The 19252-nt window shown below is 42.3% G+C and overlaps 1 protein-coding gene across 3 annotated transcripts in view; it reads left to right on the top strand.

Moving 5' to 3' along the window:
* DCDC2 (doublecortin domain containing 2) overlaps window positions 1-16893 on the top strand; it is a 401802-nt gene extending 384909 nt beyond the window's left edge. For 2 of the 3 annotated variants that reach the window (XM_063923248.1, XM_063923249.1), the window contains 2 exons: window positions 5306-5695; window positions 13407-16893. In XM_063923248.1, the coding sequence (XP_063779318.1) occupies window positions 5306-5695; window positions 13407-13505 (489 nt within the window). In that variant the 3' untranslated portion in view covers window positions 13506-16893. The remainder of the gene's footprint in view (window positions 1-5305; window positions 5696-13406) is intronic. The other variant, XM_063923251.1, reaches the window with a different exon arrangement.
* Window positions 16894-19252: the final 2359 nt, after the last annotated feature.

Below are 19252 nucleotides of genomic sequence, written 5' to 3'. Positions count from 1 at the left end.
ATTCCATGGCCCTAAGTGGGTACTAATATTATGCAGTGTAGGGACTGTCAGTGATCAGAGAAGTAGCTTCCCAAATGCAGGCAAAAAATACAGTATCTCTGAATTTCTACAACCATATTCTTTTCAAGTATTGTTGCAAGTACTCTTTAGTGTGCAGGGGGATACTGGGGGGCAAAAAGCCCCCCCCCCCTCCCTTTTGTTTCAGTTACAAAGTAGCGTAGGTCCACTCTCCCAAACAGGAAGCCCAATGAGAGTGTCAGAGTATGAGAAAGTACAAATGTGGGAGATGTGAGCTGCTTCCATATGTGATTGGTTTACATCATATTTAACAGTGTTGAGCAGTCACCTGGGCAGTACTCCCTCCTGAAGGAAGAGTATAGAGAGGGAACCTATGCAGGCACTTGTTCCTGTGTCCCTGGTGTCAATGTGACAGTACAGGGTGTAACTAGGAAACGGTCTGTAGTGAGGTAATCCCCAGAGAAAACGATACCTGTTAATTCTGTGTGAAAAGTCCATGGGGGAACCACAGGTACTGTCAGTGAGATCATACTAGCAAACACAGCTGACCCCACATGCACCCAAGACATAATTGTTTCCCCATCAGGGCTTTGTCAATTGGATACAGTAGTCTGCAGCGTGGCACGTCTGTTTTTTTCAGTGATGGGTACAGAATAATGTGTTTTTTTGGCTTTATTTTTATGCCAGTTACTGTTGAGTGGTAGTTTGTCACGGACTGGTTGGGATTGTGTGACCGTCGGTCAGCATCCCAACGGTGGGATCCCGGCAGCAGAATGCTGGCTGGGGCTAGTGCAGCAAGCCCCTTGCGGGCTCAGTGGCGACATGAGGTTCCCCAGGTTCTATTCCCACTCTATGACTGTCGTGGGAATAGTCCCTGTTAGTCACATATCTTTATCCCTCACAGACAACTGGCTCTATTTTCAAGATATGTATCTAGATCACACTTAATTAAGCCTTTACACTTACTGACACACTGTCCTTTGGGATCTACATAACTACTCTATAGTCATGGATACCCTTACACATTGCGGCCCGTGCTCATATTTCCACCGGCCCTCTGCCTCTATGCAGCCCTCAACTCTCAGGCACACTGCCTTTGCAGACCGCTGCACCCCACCGCACTGACACTCCCCGCCCGTTGCTGTCAGCCGCGCTACACTGTGACTGACAGCTATTTTCCCCTCCTCTGTGTGCAGACTATATGCTGGTCTGCTGATGATATGGTGAGACAAGGGGGCTGGGGTTGACTTTCCTGCCGAGACAAACCCAGCCCTCCTGTGTGTATGAATCTATAAAAGGAGACACCAGGGAGGATCATCACGTCAGCCATCTTTACTGCAGCTCCGCAGCTGTGTGCGGTGATCATCGGTCTCAATATGTTCAGTGCTTCAACCTCTCATAGGTGTTCTGGGCTAAAGCATTTTCACTTATAAGTACAGATGTATTCTTATACAGCGTTGCTCATAGCGCACTATTTAGGGTCCTGTGTCGCGAGTTGGAAATAACGTTATGGCGTGCGTTATGTCCCGCGCCATGTAATACACAGTTTAACCGCTGGGTGGCGAATGCTCCACGTTGAGACTACAGTGCTGAATACAATGCTGTGGCAGTAAGCAGTGATCTGTGAAAGGCTGGCCAATTACATTCTTCCCTTTATAAAAAAAATCCCTTTCCACAAATTACAGTGCCATGCTGCCGCCCGTTCAGTCAATTAATTTTTTTGTTACGTTGTGTACAAAATACCGGATAGCATTAATATGACTCCCAGATGGTCTACAGCCACACTGCCGCCCGATCACGCTAGATATGGATATTGTCGTTATAGTATTAGCATAACAGCATTCATATTTCGGACTAGCTTCGGCAGAAATATTGAATGCAAAGTGCACTGGGTCCCTACTGTACCTCATGATGTTATCCGTATTCAATAACTTTATTGTATTAAAAAAGAATAAAAAAAGAATAAATGGGTGCCGAACTCTGTTTTGAACCCGGGTCTTCAAGCATTGCAGGCAGCTGCTGTTCTAGTTAGGCCACAGCCGACCATGGTAGAGGTTTATATGTCATGTGTTGTATCTTGGTGCTTTAAAAAAAAAAAAGGTAGCTGCTTACGCTAATGTGATCCTGCAATTTGTACACACTGTAACGACAATATTTATAGCTAGCGTGATCGGGCGGCAGTGTGCCTGGAGAACATCTGGTAGCGACTAAAACACAAAGCTAGTCCGAAATAATTCCCATATAAAGGGAAGTGATTAATGGTTCGTCATTGTCACAATAAATGTCAGCCAATCAGCAGGCGGCGCTATGAAGGGTCCGTTGGCTATTTGAGGCATGCGCTGTAGAGTCTAGGAAAAGCGACATCTGGTGGACAAAAAGTAGAATGAACGTTACAATTATAACGTGACGTCACATTTACAACGCAACTTATAACGGAAGTTATAGTGCAAGGAGCTGGCGCGAGTTGCATGGAGTCCGCTATGCGGTACGCAGCAACGATATATCAGGACACATCTGTAGTTCTCCAGTGTGTATCTGCCAGCACTGCTAGGGGCATATAATGTGTATCTGGCACTGGGGACATTTGTGTATCTGGCAGCACTGTGGGGGCATATAATGTGTATCTGGCGGCACTGTGGGGGCATATAATGTGTATCTGCCAATGGGGGCATTTGTGTATCTGGCAGCACTGGGGGCATTTGTGTATCTGGCAGCACTGCTGGGGGCATTTGTGTATCTGGCAGCACTGCTGGGGGCATATAATGTGTATCTGACAGCACTGCTGGGGGCATATAATGTGTATCTGGCAGCACTGTGGGGACATATAATGTGTATCTGGCAGCACTGCTGGAGGCATATAATGTGTATCTGGCACTGGGGGCATTTGTGTATCTGGCAGCACTGGGGGCATTTGTGTATCTGGCAGTACTGCTGGGGGCATTTGTGTATCTGGCAGTACTGCTGGGGGCATTTGTGTATCTGGCAGCACTGCTGGGGGCATTTGTGTATCTGGTCAGCCCCGACACATTTTCACCTCACCAAATCTGTCCCTCTTTGCAAAAAGTTTGGACACCCCTGCCTTACACAATTTCATACGTATATGGAGTTATTGATGATCCATATGGGAGACTCAACCTGTATGTTTCTTTCTCCTTGCTTATACCTGTATTTTACTCTCATGGGTGCATCTTCAATGGTCTATTAGCAGCTAACCCTTGGTGGCATGATATTTTGCCCGCAGATGGATGTTCCTATCTAACATCATATACAACATACACACCAGTGCTTAGGTCTCCTTCATTCCCTTGAGTAATTGTATACTGTAGTTTGTGTTTTGTTTGTCTCTGATGTAGTGTAATACACACTAAAGTAAATCTCTTTTCATGATAAACAAATGGCTATTTTCATTGGATTGCTTAAATAAATGGTATTTTAACTTTTTTTATGCAGTTTATTAAACTTTACCATCATACCAGGCACTCTGATTTTGACTATTATCCAGATCTGAAACCATGCAGTGGTGACGCAGTACATTTATATTGGAACATAACATAGCAGTCAGGACACTGGAATCCACACAATGAAGAACTGTAGGAACTAAAACTGTGGCCTTACCTTAGTAGAGAAAGTCCACCTGTTTACTCAAACCTGAAAGGTGCTTTTAGCATGCTTTCTTAGGTTGGTGTCACACGAGTGTGTTGGAATTCCATATATTACCAATAAGAAAAATCTAGCTCCTGTAATTCTGAGTTGAATGCAAGTCAGTTTCACAATTGCTATTTTATTGCACACTGCATGCATCCGAGGTAAGCATACACAACTTTGTGGCTCTACAAGTGACTCAGGCTTGTGCATATATCACCTGCATCCAGGAGAGTGCCCAGAACTTTGTGGGCCCCATAACAACATTTTGAAGGGGCCACTTCCCCTTTCTAGAGATACACTTCTCTCAACAGCATTTGTTCTTTTTATGCCCCATAGCAATGCCCTAGTTAATGTTATGCCTCAAAGTAGTGCCCTAGTCCAGATTATGCCACACAGTGCCCCAAACCATATTATGTCACACTGTATTCCCCAAGTCAACAGTATGCTACATTGTACAGCTGTCAGTACATATGCCACACAATGCACTCAGTTCACATTATGCCACACAGTGCTTAGTAGGCTTTTTTCAGGAACCTGGTAGATAACTTTATGATCTGGTTGCAGTTGAGTAAAGCCACCTAAGGCTCTGGGCCCCATATCAATGGCACCCCTATAACTACACCCATGGCTGCATCTACAATTTGATTAAATGGGTGTAACAGGAGGCAATTGTGCATTTGCATATAGGCTACATGCTATAGTGAAGGTTTGTTGCAAGCATGTAGGTGGAATTGCAACCTATTTAGAGTCAGGCGTACACAGGTATGCAGCTAATTTCCATCGGATTGTCTGCACCAAGGATAGGGCTGACGCAACTGATGCTAATAGTCATGACAGCTGCTTTCACAGGCAGAGGAATAGGGGCAATGCAACCACATACTGTAGATGCGGCCAAATGTTAATACAGACAGTCACATCAATTTCCTAGCACATAATGCAGCCTATTTGCATACTGTATCTGTATTAGCCACAGAAAATGTTTTAAAGCACTTCCATTGCTAAACAATACATACTAAGTTGCGTGCTTGACAAAAGCTTTCAGATTTTATAAATGCATAATTATGCAACATATTTATAAGGGATAATACATTTCCTTAACGTTTAAGGAAATTGCCTTAACTTACTAGAACTTTCAATTTTGTTTCAAAGAGATATAACATGTACATTTACATTTACTTCACATTTAGAAATATCCTCTTTGTTTTGTAGAATGGATTGTCATTTACAGTCACCATTTAACCATTTACCCTATCATTCACATGTAAAAGTAGTTTAACAGAGAAAATACCATTTAAATTTTTTTCTGAAAAAAATGTACTCCAACACAGTGATTATACATTAATGTATACTGTATGTGTAATGGATTCAGTATGGGATCCCGACGGTCATAAGACAGGCTGGATCCCAGTGGTGAACGCAGCATGTCCCCTTTGGGCCTGCCACACTGATTTAATCCCCCTCGGGATTCCGGGCCACGGTCGGGGTTTGTCCGCCGAAATTCCCTTACCGGTCGGGATTCCGGCATCAGCATCCTGACCGCCGGGATGCCAACGGCCAGGAAACTAACTGCTTCCCTGTGTAATAAGTAAGTCTTCTTAACACCGCCAAGTAATTAAGTTTATGATTTTATTTGTTGTTCCAGAGAGTAGCAGAAACTGTTGAAGAGGAAATAATGAACAATGCAGATCATGATGAGAAAGTTGCTGAAGATGAGGAAGGAGGAGTAGAGGAAGAAGAGGAGCATGATAACATCCCACCAGATCACACCAACGAAGATGAAGCAAGCGAAAATGAAAATGAGGAGCATAGCATGGTAAGTCATGAAGTGGGAACAAATCATCAGAAGATGAACAGTTATTCAGAAGATGTGATTTATGATAATGATGGTGGTGAAACTGAACATCCGGAAGAAGATCAACATTTTAATTCAGTAGAAACAAATGGTGAACACTTTGTGCAAATTAATGGTGATATTTTTGGGAAAGAAGAAGATGATGAACACCCTAATGGAAATGCAGAAATACAAAGCCAGGTAAAACTATATAAAGTGGACAAAAATTATGTTAAACAAACATAAACTTAATTATTATGTTTTAATATTAAAATTGCCTGAAATTCACTATCTACAGGCAGTACCTAATATTTACAAAATGTTTTTAATTTCTGTAATGATACATATTAACTCCATTATCTATTAACATGGAAATAACAAGGTATTGGCAATTAAACTCACATATGTTCTTTTGCATTTCTTTCTAAGGCATGTGGTATGTACCTGTTGCTTAAAGACAGTGATTTATCCTTTTTGTGGGCTGAAACAATTCACTAGGAACTGATGCATTGTAAATAATCTGTATTTCCACTGATGAGCTTATATGGTTCATTCAGCACATGTGACGGCGAGCATGTGCATCTACGGGTGTTGAATAGTCATACACATCTCAGTCGTGTCTCCATTTTCAGATGAATGGGCTGCGCCTTGTGGGGCCTCTACTTAGTTTTGTAACCTTCTGATTATAATTATGTCTATATACAAAGTCGGGACCTTTGTCATTTCTTGTTTGGTCACTCTTGTATATTGTAATTTGAGTTTATGGTCCACCTATGTATGACAGTGCTGGAAACCTTTTGGTGTCATATAAATAAAATATAATAATAATAATAATAATAATAATAATAATAATAATAATAACTATGTGGTAATGGGGCATTTACATGTAGTCTTAGTTCTATGAGGACATGCAGACAGAATTGTGGGCTATGCGGACTTGTGCACACGTGTAATTACTGTACATCTGTTTTCAGACATAGCTTTTGCACCAGGGAAAGGTCTGATGCAAGTATGAGCTGTAAATAATGTCAACTATGAAACCACTTGCAATAGATCATTGGTCCTAATGCACAGGTCCTAATGATTGCAAAGTCTCAGTTGTATCTTTGCACTGAATTTATTAGAGATTCTTTATACTGAAACACAAACAGGTGGTCATCATTGTCACATATGGCTCATCAGTGTAGGCCATGCATAAAGTCTAGTGTAACGTGTTTCATGGGCAAACTGCCCACTTCCTCAGACTGTTTATGCCAATATTTTTTTGGGCAGCATTTAGGAACTGGCAACTTTTATCCTGTTCCTGAATGCTGTGAGCCAGGATTTTCCAGCAGTACCCTTCCCCTGGCTGTCCACACTCCTACTACCCAGAGCAGATGCCTGATTTTTAGATGCAGGGAGATGCTCATTGTACATTTCCCCCCTACACACCTGGCTTGTGCTCTGTGCAGCGCTTAGGGTTACCCCTTCCATCTTTTCCAGAGAGTTAGAGGGTGGAAAGAGCAAGGTTCCCCAATAGCTTAGAGTAAGGCCAGTGTAGGAATATTGTGTGTCAGATATGCTTCTATAGCAGTGATTCTCACAAGCGGTCCTCAGGACCCGTAACAGTTAATGTTTTCCTGAAAACCTCTGAATCTTTTAAAATGTGACAGCAATGAATACAAATCTGCACCAGCTGGGGGGAGATCTGGAAAAAGTCAACTGTTAGGGGTCCTGAGGACCAAGTTTGAGAAACACTATCTGTAGGAAATAAATTCAGCTTTGTGCTACTTTAATGCAGCACAAAAAAGGCCTGATTTAGAGAAAGATATTCTACTGAAGTTTACATTTGTCAGATCATCTGGGACACACAGGCCTACAACAGAGCTGTACACATACACTTTACATGCAATCAGTATGCAATCAGTGTAACTTTGCGTCAAGTGTCCTTGATTTTTCAGTCTATCTGGTACATTTACAGTAGATTATTCTGTAAACTTGAAAACAAGGCACTTAAGAAAATGTCTATTTAGGCAAAAGAGCAGTGGATATTTATTTGGAAAAGCGTATTAGTAACCCTATCCATGCGTACTACTCATGTTTTGGAAATGAACTGTCATTTCTGATACCGTCAATTCCAATAATTGTTCTGTGTATTATTAAAGGAGAACTCCACCCAAAACAAAATATTCAGTTTTTAGTAAATTTTATCAAGTTATGATAAAACACAGTGTTCTGTTTACATGTAACGCAGTGTCCCCCCTCTCCCATAGACTCCAGTGATCCAGCACTGCTGTATTTCACCACTGCTAATTTGTCTGGAACGGACACTGGTGTTGTTGGTGGCCCTCCAACAGAGTATGGGTCTTTAGGTCGACCACACTTAGGTCGACAGTGATTAGGTCGACCACTAGTGGTCGACATGCATTAGGTTGACATGGTCACTAGGTCATTAGGTCGACATAAACAAGGCCCATTTTTGTCACTCAGTACCTATAAGAATAAATTTCTACTTGCACCACTGATTGTGATGAACTTCGTTCTAGCAGTACCTGTGTAGATTCAATACATAAGTGAGAACATGGTCATCCATTGTTGGTAGAAGAGCTGACTGAACAGCCAGTAGCGGTCATAATATCTGAGGGAGGATAGTGATTGGGTAGCGAATACTCTACAATGAAAATACTACAGATGAGTGGCAGAAATGTAGGCATTACACTACAGAGATGGGAAATAATAGTGAAATGTGACATTGCTTCGAGCCAGTAAGTTTCACAAGTGCAGAAGAAATGTATTTTTGAGTTTGGTTGTATTTCATAATTATATTAAACAGGATTAAATGATGAGTCTATCAGAACGTGGCACCAAAAGACAGCTGGATGAAATAATGAGCTATTTACTCAGGATATTTATTGCGTTTTATTTTTATGATACTCAATAAATGACAGTAACAATGTGCACTTCACACCCACAAATTAGACATTTGAACAAACACTCCTAGACAGTTTTACGTTTTGTAATAACACTGAATAGTTTATCTAATACGTTCATTTCAATGACAAGAGACATTTTCAAGGCCAATATCTATGAGTATGTGTGAGGATGCGTGAGCAGGCCCTTCCTGTCTACCGGCAGGCGTGCTTATGTGTTCCTGAGCTGCTTGCTGTGACATAATTGAACTTTACCTAGAGCTCAGATTATACGTCCTGCAGGAAGTAAGCAAGGAGGATGAGCCTCAGCTACAAGTATTTTGTTATCGTTAATTTTAATACTGTGAGGATGTGTTCCTAGATAATCACTGCATGTAACCATTCCCCCTCAAACAAGCTCTTGCTAAGGTCTGATGTAATTAAGAGGTGTTATTTCTCAAGAAATTAAATATGGGAATTTTTAATATTAAGAGGAAGGTATATCTCAAATAAATTTTGTATTTCAATGCTAGTCACAACAATGGTTGCAACACTCAGAAAATACTACTGCCTGATAGTAAAAAAAAAAAAAGAAAAAAAAAGAAAGAGATCTGCAAAAGCATTGCAATATCTGTCAGTAATGTACTAAAGTTATAATAGCATGCACCATCTGTTTGGCCCTGACTGGGGTCACTTGTTGATACATACTAGAATGACATAATAAAGAATGTTTGTACATTTTTATAAAATTGTCAGTAAAAGAGGTTTGTCAATCTGGAAACCCTTTTCCTACCCAGCATTTATAGCTGTTGCTTTGCTCATTTTATGGGGATGCAGTCCATTTACCTCCAATCAAAATCCTGACGGTCGAAGTCCCGACAGCAATTGACCGACGGTCAAAATCCCGACATGGACAAAATACCGACATTTAAAATACCGACAAGATCAAAATACCGACATGTAAAATGCAGACAGGCCAAAATATTTTCTCATTAAAACCGACTTGTTCATACTTTACCATCCCAGTGGACCTGGAGGGAGAATATAATAGTGTGCCGAGCGCAGCAAGGCACCATGCTCGAAGCATGGCGAGCGCAGCGGTACACTTATATGGTGTCCATGGCGACCTATGTCGACATACAAAAAAAACCCAATTAAAAACGCATGTCAGTATTTTGACCTGTCGGCAATTTATATGTCGATATTTTGACCTTGTCGGTATTTTAAATGTCGGAGCTGGGCAGCGGAGCTGGCAGGGGGGAGGGAGCCGGAGCCTTGGCGTAATCATGCCGCATGCCGGGGAGCTGAACATTACAGCCGTACTTGTCAGAGGAGCACAGGCCAGGAACGGGAGCCAGGCACTATGCTATATCAAATCTGCCACGGACCGGCAGCCAATCAGGAGTGGGTGCTCCTGATTGGCTGCCGGTCCGTGGCAGATTTGAAATGGTAGCGCCGCTGTCAGCTTGATGCGGCGGCAGCCCACTTCGAGCACTGGTAATGCCCATTCCACATTCTTCTACACACCGTAATGCCCATTCCACATTATGCCAGACACTGTAATGCCCATTATACATTATGCCACATACAGTTATGCCCCTGACACCATTTTATTCCCAACAGACAATAATGTCCCTTACAGATTATGCCCACAATAAGGCCTCTAACTATTTTTAAATTACCTGCTCATTGCCAGGAGTCTCATGCTTGTTTCCAGGGGTTTCATGCTTGTTGCTAATGGTTTCATGCCCTTTTGTCAGAGGTTTCATGCTCATTGTCAGAGGTTAGTGCCACGTGACATGCCAGACGTGGCAATGGGGCACTGTATATCAGAGCTAAGTACCACACAACCAGCATAACACTGACTATAAGAAACTGCATCTCTTTCATGTTGGGAGCAATTAAATAACTGGATGAGTGCATTAGTGGTTTAGGTGACCCCTTGCTTATCTGTGCCCAATACAACTGCCTAGTTCCACCTAATGGTAGCGCCAACCACCGGTACATGATGTCACTAGTTCCCCCTAAACAGACAAACTAAAGGCCCGTACACACTGGCCGATATATCGGCCGCTCTCTTGAAGAGCCGGTATATATCGCGGGTCCGTCGGCCAGTGTGTACGGCCGATACGTCTGTGAACTCCGTCGTTCACAGACATATCGCGTCGGCGCCACAGCACAGCCGACGGCCAATATAGCTATATATATATATATATATATATATATTGGCGCGTCGCTGTGTGTGTACGGTGGTCGGCCGACCGCCCGTACACATGCTGCTGCGGCCGGCGTGATTGACAGCTGAACTGGGCGGGCGTGTGTACATGCCCGCCCAGTTCATGACGTCAGTCCCCGACGGATCGGGCAGTGTGTATGCACAGCACACTGTCCGATCCGTCCATAGATATATCTGCAGATCAATTGATCTGCAGATATATCTTTCCAGTGTGTACCCACCTTTAGTGACATAATGGAAGCCAGACAGGGTACAAGGTACAGTTACCTCTAAGCATTGAGGATGTCTCCCCCTTTGGAGCTGACACTACAGAAACAACAGCCCCAAAGACAGCTCTGTGGGAGGCTTTTGTTCTTCACCCTGCGTGGTTACATTATAAAATAATCAAAAAATCTAAATAACTGTCTCCCAGTTATTTCCCTTTTCCCTAGTTGACAGTAAGTATGAGCTGTGAGAAAGTTGCGGGGAAAGTGTCAGCAGAGGCCGTAGCAGGGGAGAGGGGCGAGGCAGCACCATGTACTGCTACCTTTACTCCAGAGCAGCGACGAGATGAGGCAGTGATGTGCGGCCACAGGACGGGATGCTGCGGGGCTCTGGCTGCAGTGTAGGCCACCTGCGTGAGGAGGACGAGGAGAGAGGGGGAAGCGGCAACAGCAGGGCAGAGAGGAGTAAGCAGTGGGAGCTGCACACCCAAATCCGCTGCAGTTGGGAGTCCGGGACTACGGCTTCAGGTGCGGCGGCGGGGGGAAGCACGGACCTGCTGCAGCACGAGTGTGCTGCACACAGGGGGACCGGGCTAGCCAGCTCCCTGAGCAGTGCTGGGCGCTGAGATCTGGGAGCTTTGCTCCCAGTGCCCCAGTGCCACAAGTAGGAAGAGCCAGGAGCGTGTCTGCAGGGCTGAGATGCTGGGGACCAGGAGCTCAGCTCCTTTGCATCGGCCCTGCACAGTGCTCGAAGTGGCGGTATACCATACCGTTGTATACCGCCCCACTTCGAGCACTGACTATTGGGCTAAAAAGCCCATTTTTGTTGTGTGGTAAATGATTGCCGGCAATTGGATACTGGCATTAACAATAATGTTATTTTCTTTCTTGGTCTAATATAGGGCCTTTTTCAGGTTTGTTTGCTAGCAAACAAACAAAAATTGCATTTGGGCTTAACCATATTGCACTGCAGGTGGGGCAGATGTACATGTACAGATAGAGGTGGTCATTCCAAGTTGTTCGCTAGCTGTTTTCGTTCGCAGCGCAGTGCTTAGGCAAAAAAGCGGCACTTCTGCGCATGCGGCGCAATGCGCATGCGTGACGTACTTTCACAAAAGCCAAAGTAGTTTTACACAAGGTCTAGCGAAGCTTTTCAGTCGCACTGCTGGCCGCAGAGTGATTGACATGAAGTGGGCGTTTCTGGGAGTTAACTGACCGTTTTCTGGGAGTGTGTGGTAAAACGCAGGCGTGTCAGATACAAACGCAGGCGTGGCTGGCCGAACGCAGGGCATGTTCGTGACGTCAAAACAGGAATTGAATGGTCTGAAGTGATCGCAAGCGCTGAGTAGGTCTGGAGCTGCTCAGAAACTGCACAATCTTTTTATGTAGCAACGCTGCGAGGCTTTCGTTCACACTTCTGCTAAGATACACTCCCAGAGGGCGGCGGCGGCTTACGTTTGCACGGCTGCTAAAAGCAGCTAGCGAGCGAACAACTTGGAATGAGGGCCAGAGTTAGATTTGGGTGGGGTGTGTTCAAACTGAAATCTAAATTGCAGTGTAGAAATTAAGCAGCCAGTATTTACCCTGCACAGAAACAACATAACCCACCCAAATCTAAATCTGTCCCACCTGCAGTGCAATATGGTTTTGCCCAAATGCTAACTTTTTTTGATATACAGGTTGAGTATCCCATATCCATATATTCCGAAATACGGAATATTCCGAAATACGGACTTTTTTGAGTGAGAGTGAAATAGTGAAACCTTTGTTTTTTGATGTCTCAATGTACACAAACTTTGTTTAATACACAAAGTTATTAAAAATATTGTAATAAATTACCTTCAGGCTGTGTGTATAAGGTGTATATGAAACATAAATGAATTGTGTGAATGTAGACACACTTTGTTTAATGCACAAAGTTATAAAAAATATTGGCTAAAATGACCTTCAGGCTGTGTGTATAAGGTGTATATGTAACATAAATGCATCCTGTGCTTATATTTAGGTCCAATCACCATGATATCTCATTATGGTATGCAATTATTCCAAAATACGGAAAAATTCCATATCCAAAGTACCTCTGGTCCCAAGCATTTTGGATAAGGGAGACTCAACCTGTACTAACAAACCTGAATAACCCCCTTAAACCAGTAGGAATCTTGTAATACTGTATATACTATAAGGAGAAATTCGAAAAAATAAAGAACCCTATGAACAAACAGACCATAAGGAATTATATCTTGTACCACTCAGCTAATCACAGATAGCTTTTCTGTAATTAGCTTATATTAGCCAATATTATTATTTTGAACAGGGGTTATAATCACTAGTAGTTTGAACAGAAGAAATGATTCATATTTTGACCAGGGGTAATAATTTTCTTTGTTTTAAAAGGAAGTAATGATCATTAGTCTTTTGAATAGGGTCAATTGTTAGTATTTAGAGCAAAACCAGGCATTATTATATAATCTATTAACCTTTCCTAAAGTGCTGAGCCAAATATTGATTTTTTTAAAATCTATTTGATAGTGTGTGTTTATTGTATTACACAACTTTAATATCTTCATATTTGTTTCCTTCAATAGGCTGAATATTCACTCCCAAGACCAACATCTTCAAGACTTCTCGAGAAGATCTCCACCCCAATTGAAAGTGAGCAGAAAGTCAATGTTGCTGTTGCCTGACCTACAGAAGACATAACCTATTCTACAACGCTACCTTGATACTTGAATCTGCAAGTTTATTGTATCACTACAAATCTACTATATGGAGGAGTATGTATATGTTTGTAGAAATATATATACATGCCCTTATATTAAACACACAAGCATATGCACTGTTTCTAAAGCAGTTTATTTTTTATCAAGAATGTTATTCCTATCTATTTATTAGGGTACTTTTTATACTATCAGATGTTTTGTAAGTGTAACTTGGAATTGTATTTTGTTAAGCCATATTACATTAAGAGCTGATCCCGTAATCATTGCACTATTTTTATCTTATCTATAAACTAACTGTATATTGGCCCTCATTCCGAGTCGTTCGCTCTGTATTTTTCATCGCATCGCAATGAAAATCCGCTTAGTACGCATGCGCAATATTCGCACTGCGACTGCGCCAAGTAATTTAACAATGAAGATAGTATTTTTACTCACGGCTTTTTCATCGCTCCGGCGATCGTAGTGTGATTGACAGGAAATGGGTGTTACTGGGCGGAAACACGGCGTTTTAGGGGCGTGTGGATAAAAACGCTACCGTTTCCGGAAAAAACGCAGGAGTGGCCGGAGAAACGGGGGAGTGTCTGAGCGAACGCTGGGTGTGTTTGTGACGTCAAACCTGGAACGACAAGCACTGAACTGATCGCACAGGCAGAGTAAGTGTGGAGCTACTCTAAAACTGCTAAGTAGTTTGTGATCGCAATATTGCGAATACTTCGGTCGCAATTTTAAGATGCTAAGATACACTCCCAGTAGGCGTAGGCTTAGCGTGTGTAACTCTGCTAAATTCGCCTTGCGACCGATCAACTCGGAATGAGGGCCATTGTTATTCACTTGTAAGTCCTTCTAGAACTCATTTATGGGGAGAATTCTAAAACGTTCTAAAGAGGATATGGCAGTGCTGTCCATAGCAACCAACCTTATTTACTGCATTCTATAAAATGATAGCTAGAATCTGGTTGGTTGTATAGATAACGCCACTTGTCCTCTTTAGAAGATTTAATACATTTCCCCGTTAGGATCTTTTCCAGATCTTGTGGTCATTTAACATTATGATTTAAATGATGCTGTAACCTACAGCTGCAGATCTGATTATTGCTTTCATTTTCTAAACTGTTGGCAAACAGATTGTCAGGTCAAAAAAATAAGCGGAGTATGTCACAAGGCGCAAGTATTCCTATGCTGCCACCTGTATCGCTGGACAACCAAAGCCTTCAACCGCCAAGATATTAATATACATAACAGGTCCGGCGATTGGCCCAGTTTTCTAAAACAATAAAATAATACAATGTCCACATGTAAAGATACTTAGGCCATCCAAAATAGTATGGAGGGGTTATGTGTGTCAATTCCGTGTCTTCATTTTTGTCCTCTTATTCCCACATATGAGTGGACTTCAATGAAGACACAGAATTGACACACGTAACCCCTCCATACAATTTTGGATGGACTAAGGGCTTGATTTAGAGAAGTATGCTAATGCAGCTGCACACAACACAGCTGCTAATATCAGCAAGTGAAGCTGCCGCCCAGAATGAAAAGAGATGCCCACCAAAGCTACTGCAACTCACAATTGCACACACATATGCAGCCTATACACAAGAACAAGGAACATTGGGCTTGAGGGTAGACCTATGGCTATGCAGACCTGACCTGGTAGTAATCACCCAGATGTCATGTTTTTGCATGTTAGGGCTCGCAGCTGACACCATATACACTTCCTGAAAACGGCCATAACACGCCTGCATTTTTGCAACCACTCCCCGCTTACACCATGTTAACACCCCCAAATGGTCACTTCCTATCCACACTTAGTGAAGGAATCCTCATTGCATGCAGGTTCGCACTAACATTTTGCAATTTATGCAATTTGAACACAGCACATGTGCAGTCTGCCGATAATGTCTCTGTTGCATGGAACATCAGCTTTGCGTACTTCTCTGGATCAGGCCCTAAGTATCATTACATGTGGACATTGTGTTATTGTATTGTTTTACTGAAACTGGGCCTGGCGCCAGACCTGCCATTTGTATTAATATCACAAGATTCATTACTAGACAGGGGCGTGGCCAAGATTGGGGGGAATGGATCGCGGGTTCCTCTGAAGAAGCTGCATCACACCATCTTGAGAAGTAACTTCACCCCTTCTAGGTGCCCCTGCCATTTTCTGCTTTTAATCAACTTTTTCCATAGTTACGTCCTGTACACCTAATTTCAAAAATATCTTCCTTCAAGTTTATTTTATATAGCATATTTACGCTGTAATGCCACAATGCAGTAGGCAACATTTGGATCTGAGAAATGTAACTACAGTACATACATTAACTCCCATTTCTGGTGATCTTGTTATTCATTCTTTATAGTTGTTCTCGTACACAAATCTGAAGCTACGTAATTGCAAAACATCTGAAATCTCCAGGAAATGACAGCAGTGCACATTATATTATACCATGTGGCCATCAGTCACAGTCATTTACATTACGCATATAAAGATTTTATGGGCTCTGTTTAATAGATAGTGATGTCTGCTACTGAACACATACACTGGGGAATATCGACAACAATTTAGAAATAATGACCTATGTCCCATTCTGCGTGTTTACTGTGATCACCAGCTTGAAATGCACTAACATTTACTTAGCGTGTCCTTGTAAAGTTTAAAATGTCATACTCATTAAATGGTAATCCCTCCATACACACCGCTGCCTAAGCAAGACAAATGCTGGATTTATCAAACAGCACTGACTGATATTACATCTTAAAAGAAACATGTATTTATTATGTAAGTTTACTGAAAGTTAGAAACTGCAGCACTCGTGGTAAAATGGAGATAAATGCAGTTGGACAGATAATTCAGGAACCTCAATATGAATACAAAAGAAACAATTTGTATCCATCTGGGCGGATATAATCTGACCCATTTTGTTAATGGCTGAGAGCTCAAGGGATATGAATAGTTTTTAGGCATGCACAATTTACAGATTATTCCTCTAGTTGCCAGGAGCATGTATTCAAGAATGTTTTCCATAGGAATTACTGTAGTAATAACGAATTGAAAGCAACGCAGCAGTATATATACACACATATACATACATACACACACATATATATATATATGTGTGTATATATATATATATATATATATATATATTGTATCATACATATTCGCATATTGCATTTCTCTTTAGAGTTGATGTATTATATCCCTGTTTAACACATAATATAGAATGTTATTTTTCCCATACATTACGCAATGAGATTTTAAAACTGCAAACTGATATATGCAAAAGAATGTTAGTAAATTAATATAAAAAAGGCATATTTGTGTCACAAATAAACAGCTATTTACTTTAAATCAACTTTGATGTGCTTTATTGCAATCTATCAAATCAGGAGACCTCTCAACCTCTCAATCGACCTACTGAATTTATTTTGAATTAAACTAGTGTTTTCATGACAACTATCGTCATTGTGTTTATCTATATGTAAACAACTGTTTTTCTTAAATTGGCCAAAAAGAATCATTGGTACATTGATACAGATAAAATGAACTACAGTGCTTTTTATGTTTACAGTTATACATATGTAACGTCTAGGTCAGTGATTCTGAAACGCTGTCCTCAAGGCTCTCCAACAGTCCAGGTTTTAAGGATATCCATGATTAGGCACAATTGACTTAATTATTACCTCAGCCAGTTTGATTATACCATCTGCGCACAAGCAGGGATATCCCTAAAAACCTGGACTGTTGTGGTGCCTTGAGGGCTGCAGTTGAGAACCACTGATCTAGGATTCAAGAAAAGATATGTCACTTAGAACATGAACTGCAGATGTCCAAGGAGAAAGGTTGGTGTGAGTGGTCAGAAAAAGGAGGCTTAGTTCAGCTCCTATTGTGACACACAACAGTAAAGGGAAATAAAGGGTGGGCTTTTCTGTCACTCCAGAAGTACCACAGATACATGAATGCTGCCTGAGGGCCAAAAATAATTACAAGGCCATATAGGACCCACAGGCCATTAATAGGGAAGTAATGAAAAACCTGAAACCATACAGTATATTGAGGTCACTGCCATTTTACCAGACAAAAGTCCTCCAATACTGTATGTCAGGGGCAGAACTACCAGAGACAATGAAGACAGTTGCCACTAGGCTCCAGCCCTGAAGGGGGCATCTCTCCATTGTCCCAGTACCCGAAGCCCTCACTCAGTGTCTTGTACTGATCTGACAGTAATCTGCTCCCACCCACTCCTTCTCAACCGACCCACCTCCTCTGCAGCTCAGAACCAGGCAGCGGCCATCTTAGATGTGGGCAATTCTCCTGCATAGAAGCACATGGGGTTGGGGAAGCGGAGAGAATGAGGGCTACATGTTATTCAAGTGGCTGTGCTCCCAGTGACAGGGATAGTTGGAGACTAATGAGCAGCAGAGCCTTCACAACTCCATGAACACTCCGGCACCCTGGCCTTGTGCAGAGACAGGTGCTGACGTAATGTGTCCCCTGCAGGTGTCACTACTAGGGGTCTTGGAGTGCTGTATGGAGATGGGGGTGGGGCAATATCTGTGCTGAAGGCTAATATAAAGGGATACTGTGTTTACTTGAGGGCACTATGGGAGGGCAATGTATTTACTGAGTTATGTACACTGATAGGTGATATAGGGTACAGTGTTTGTACTAAGGGTTGATATATGGGGGAGCTGTGTGCTCCAAGGGGTGATAGGGGGGAGCTATGTGCACTGAGGGGGTGATATGGGGGAGCTGTGTGAACTGAGGGGTGATATGGGGGAGCTGTGTACACTGAGGAGTGATATGGGGGAGCCCCACTTAATGTCCTGTACTCAGCTGACAGAGGAGTTGAGTGCCGATCAGCTTGTGTGGTGCTCTAGCTCCATGTTAACAAATACAGCAGAGTAGCTGTGTGTGTTCAGGGGACAGAGGATGTGATGTCAGAGTGCTAGTGCATTGCAGCACTGATTGTTCCTCTGGTAACTACATGGTCTACTAAGTCCTCAGTGAGGTGGTGGGCAGGTGTGATCAGGAGCGCTAATCATAGTACTGCTACAGACTCACAGTTGCTTGCTGTAGAGCTGACAGTAACTAGCTGCCAGTAGTGGGCACATTTCAGCACATAAAGAAGGAGGGGTTGTGTAGCACAAGAAAAGAAAAACAATGGGAGGGGGGGTCAGGAGCTCATATAGGTAAGCATCAATGGGGGAAACATAATTACTGGTGGGTGGTAAGGAGTACATTATAATAATTACTAATTGGGGGGTTCTGAGGAGCACATTATAATAATTAGTAATGGGGTGTAAGGGGCACATTATATTATTGATGTGTGGTCAGCACATTATAACAACTACTGATGGTTGGTGAGGAGCATATCACATTTGTTGTACAAAGTTGAAAAATCAGCATGGGAGCGCGAACATCTACAGTATCTTGCCTACAGGCGACTGAGAGGAAATTACGCCACTGCTGTATTTCCATATTTTCCATCATTAACCACCACTGAAACAGATGGCTGACTATTGCTTCTAAAAATATAAAAATGAAAATAAGTACATGAGAAATCCCATACATGCAATTACTAAATAAATGTAATTAGCATTACACTTCAATCTATACATTTATTTCACTTCCATCAGGACGGGCAGTGACAATTCCATCATCACTGTGATAATGTAATGATAAATGAATGCAGTGTATTGCTCGGGCA

The sequence above is a fragment of the Pseudophryne corroboree genome, chromosome 5 (genome assembly GCF_028390025.1).
Source record: "Pseudophryne corroboree isolate aPseCor3 chromosome 5, aPseCor3.hap2, whole genome shotgun sequence".
Classification (NCBI taxonomy): Eukaryota; Metazoa; Chordata; class Amphibia; order Anura; family Myobatrachidae; genus Pseudophryne; species Pseudophryne corroboree.
The sequence above is the reverse complement of the archived record's forward strand: the minus strand, read 5'-3'. Positions and strand labels throughout refer to the sequence as shown.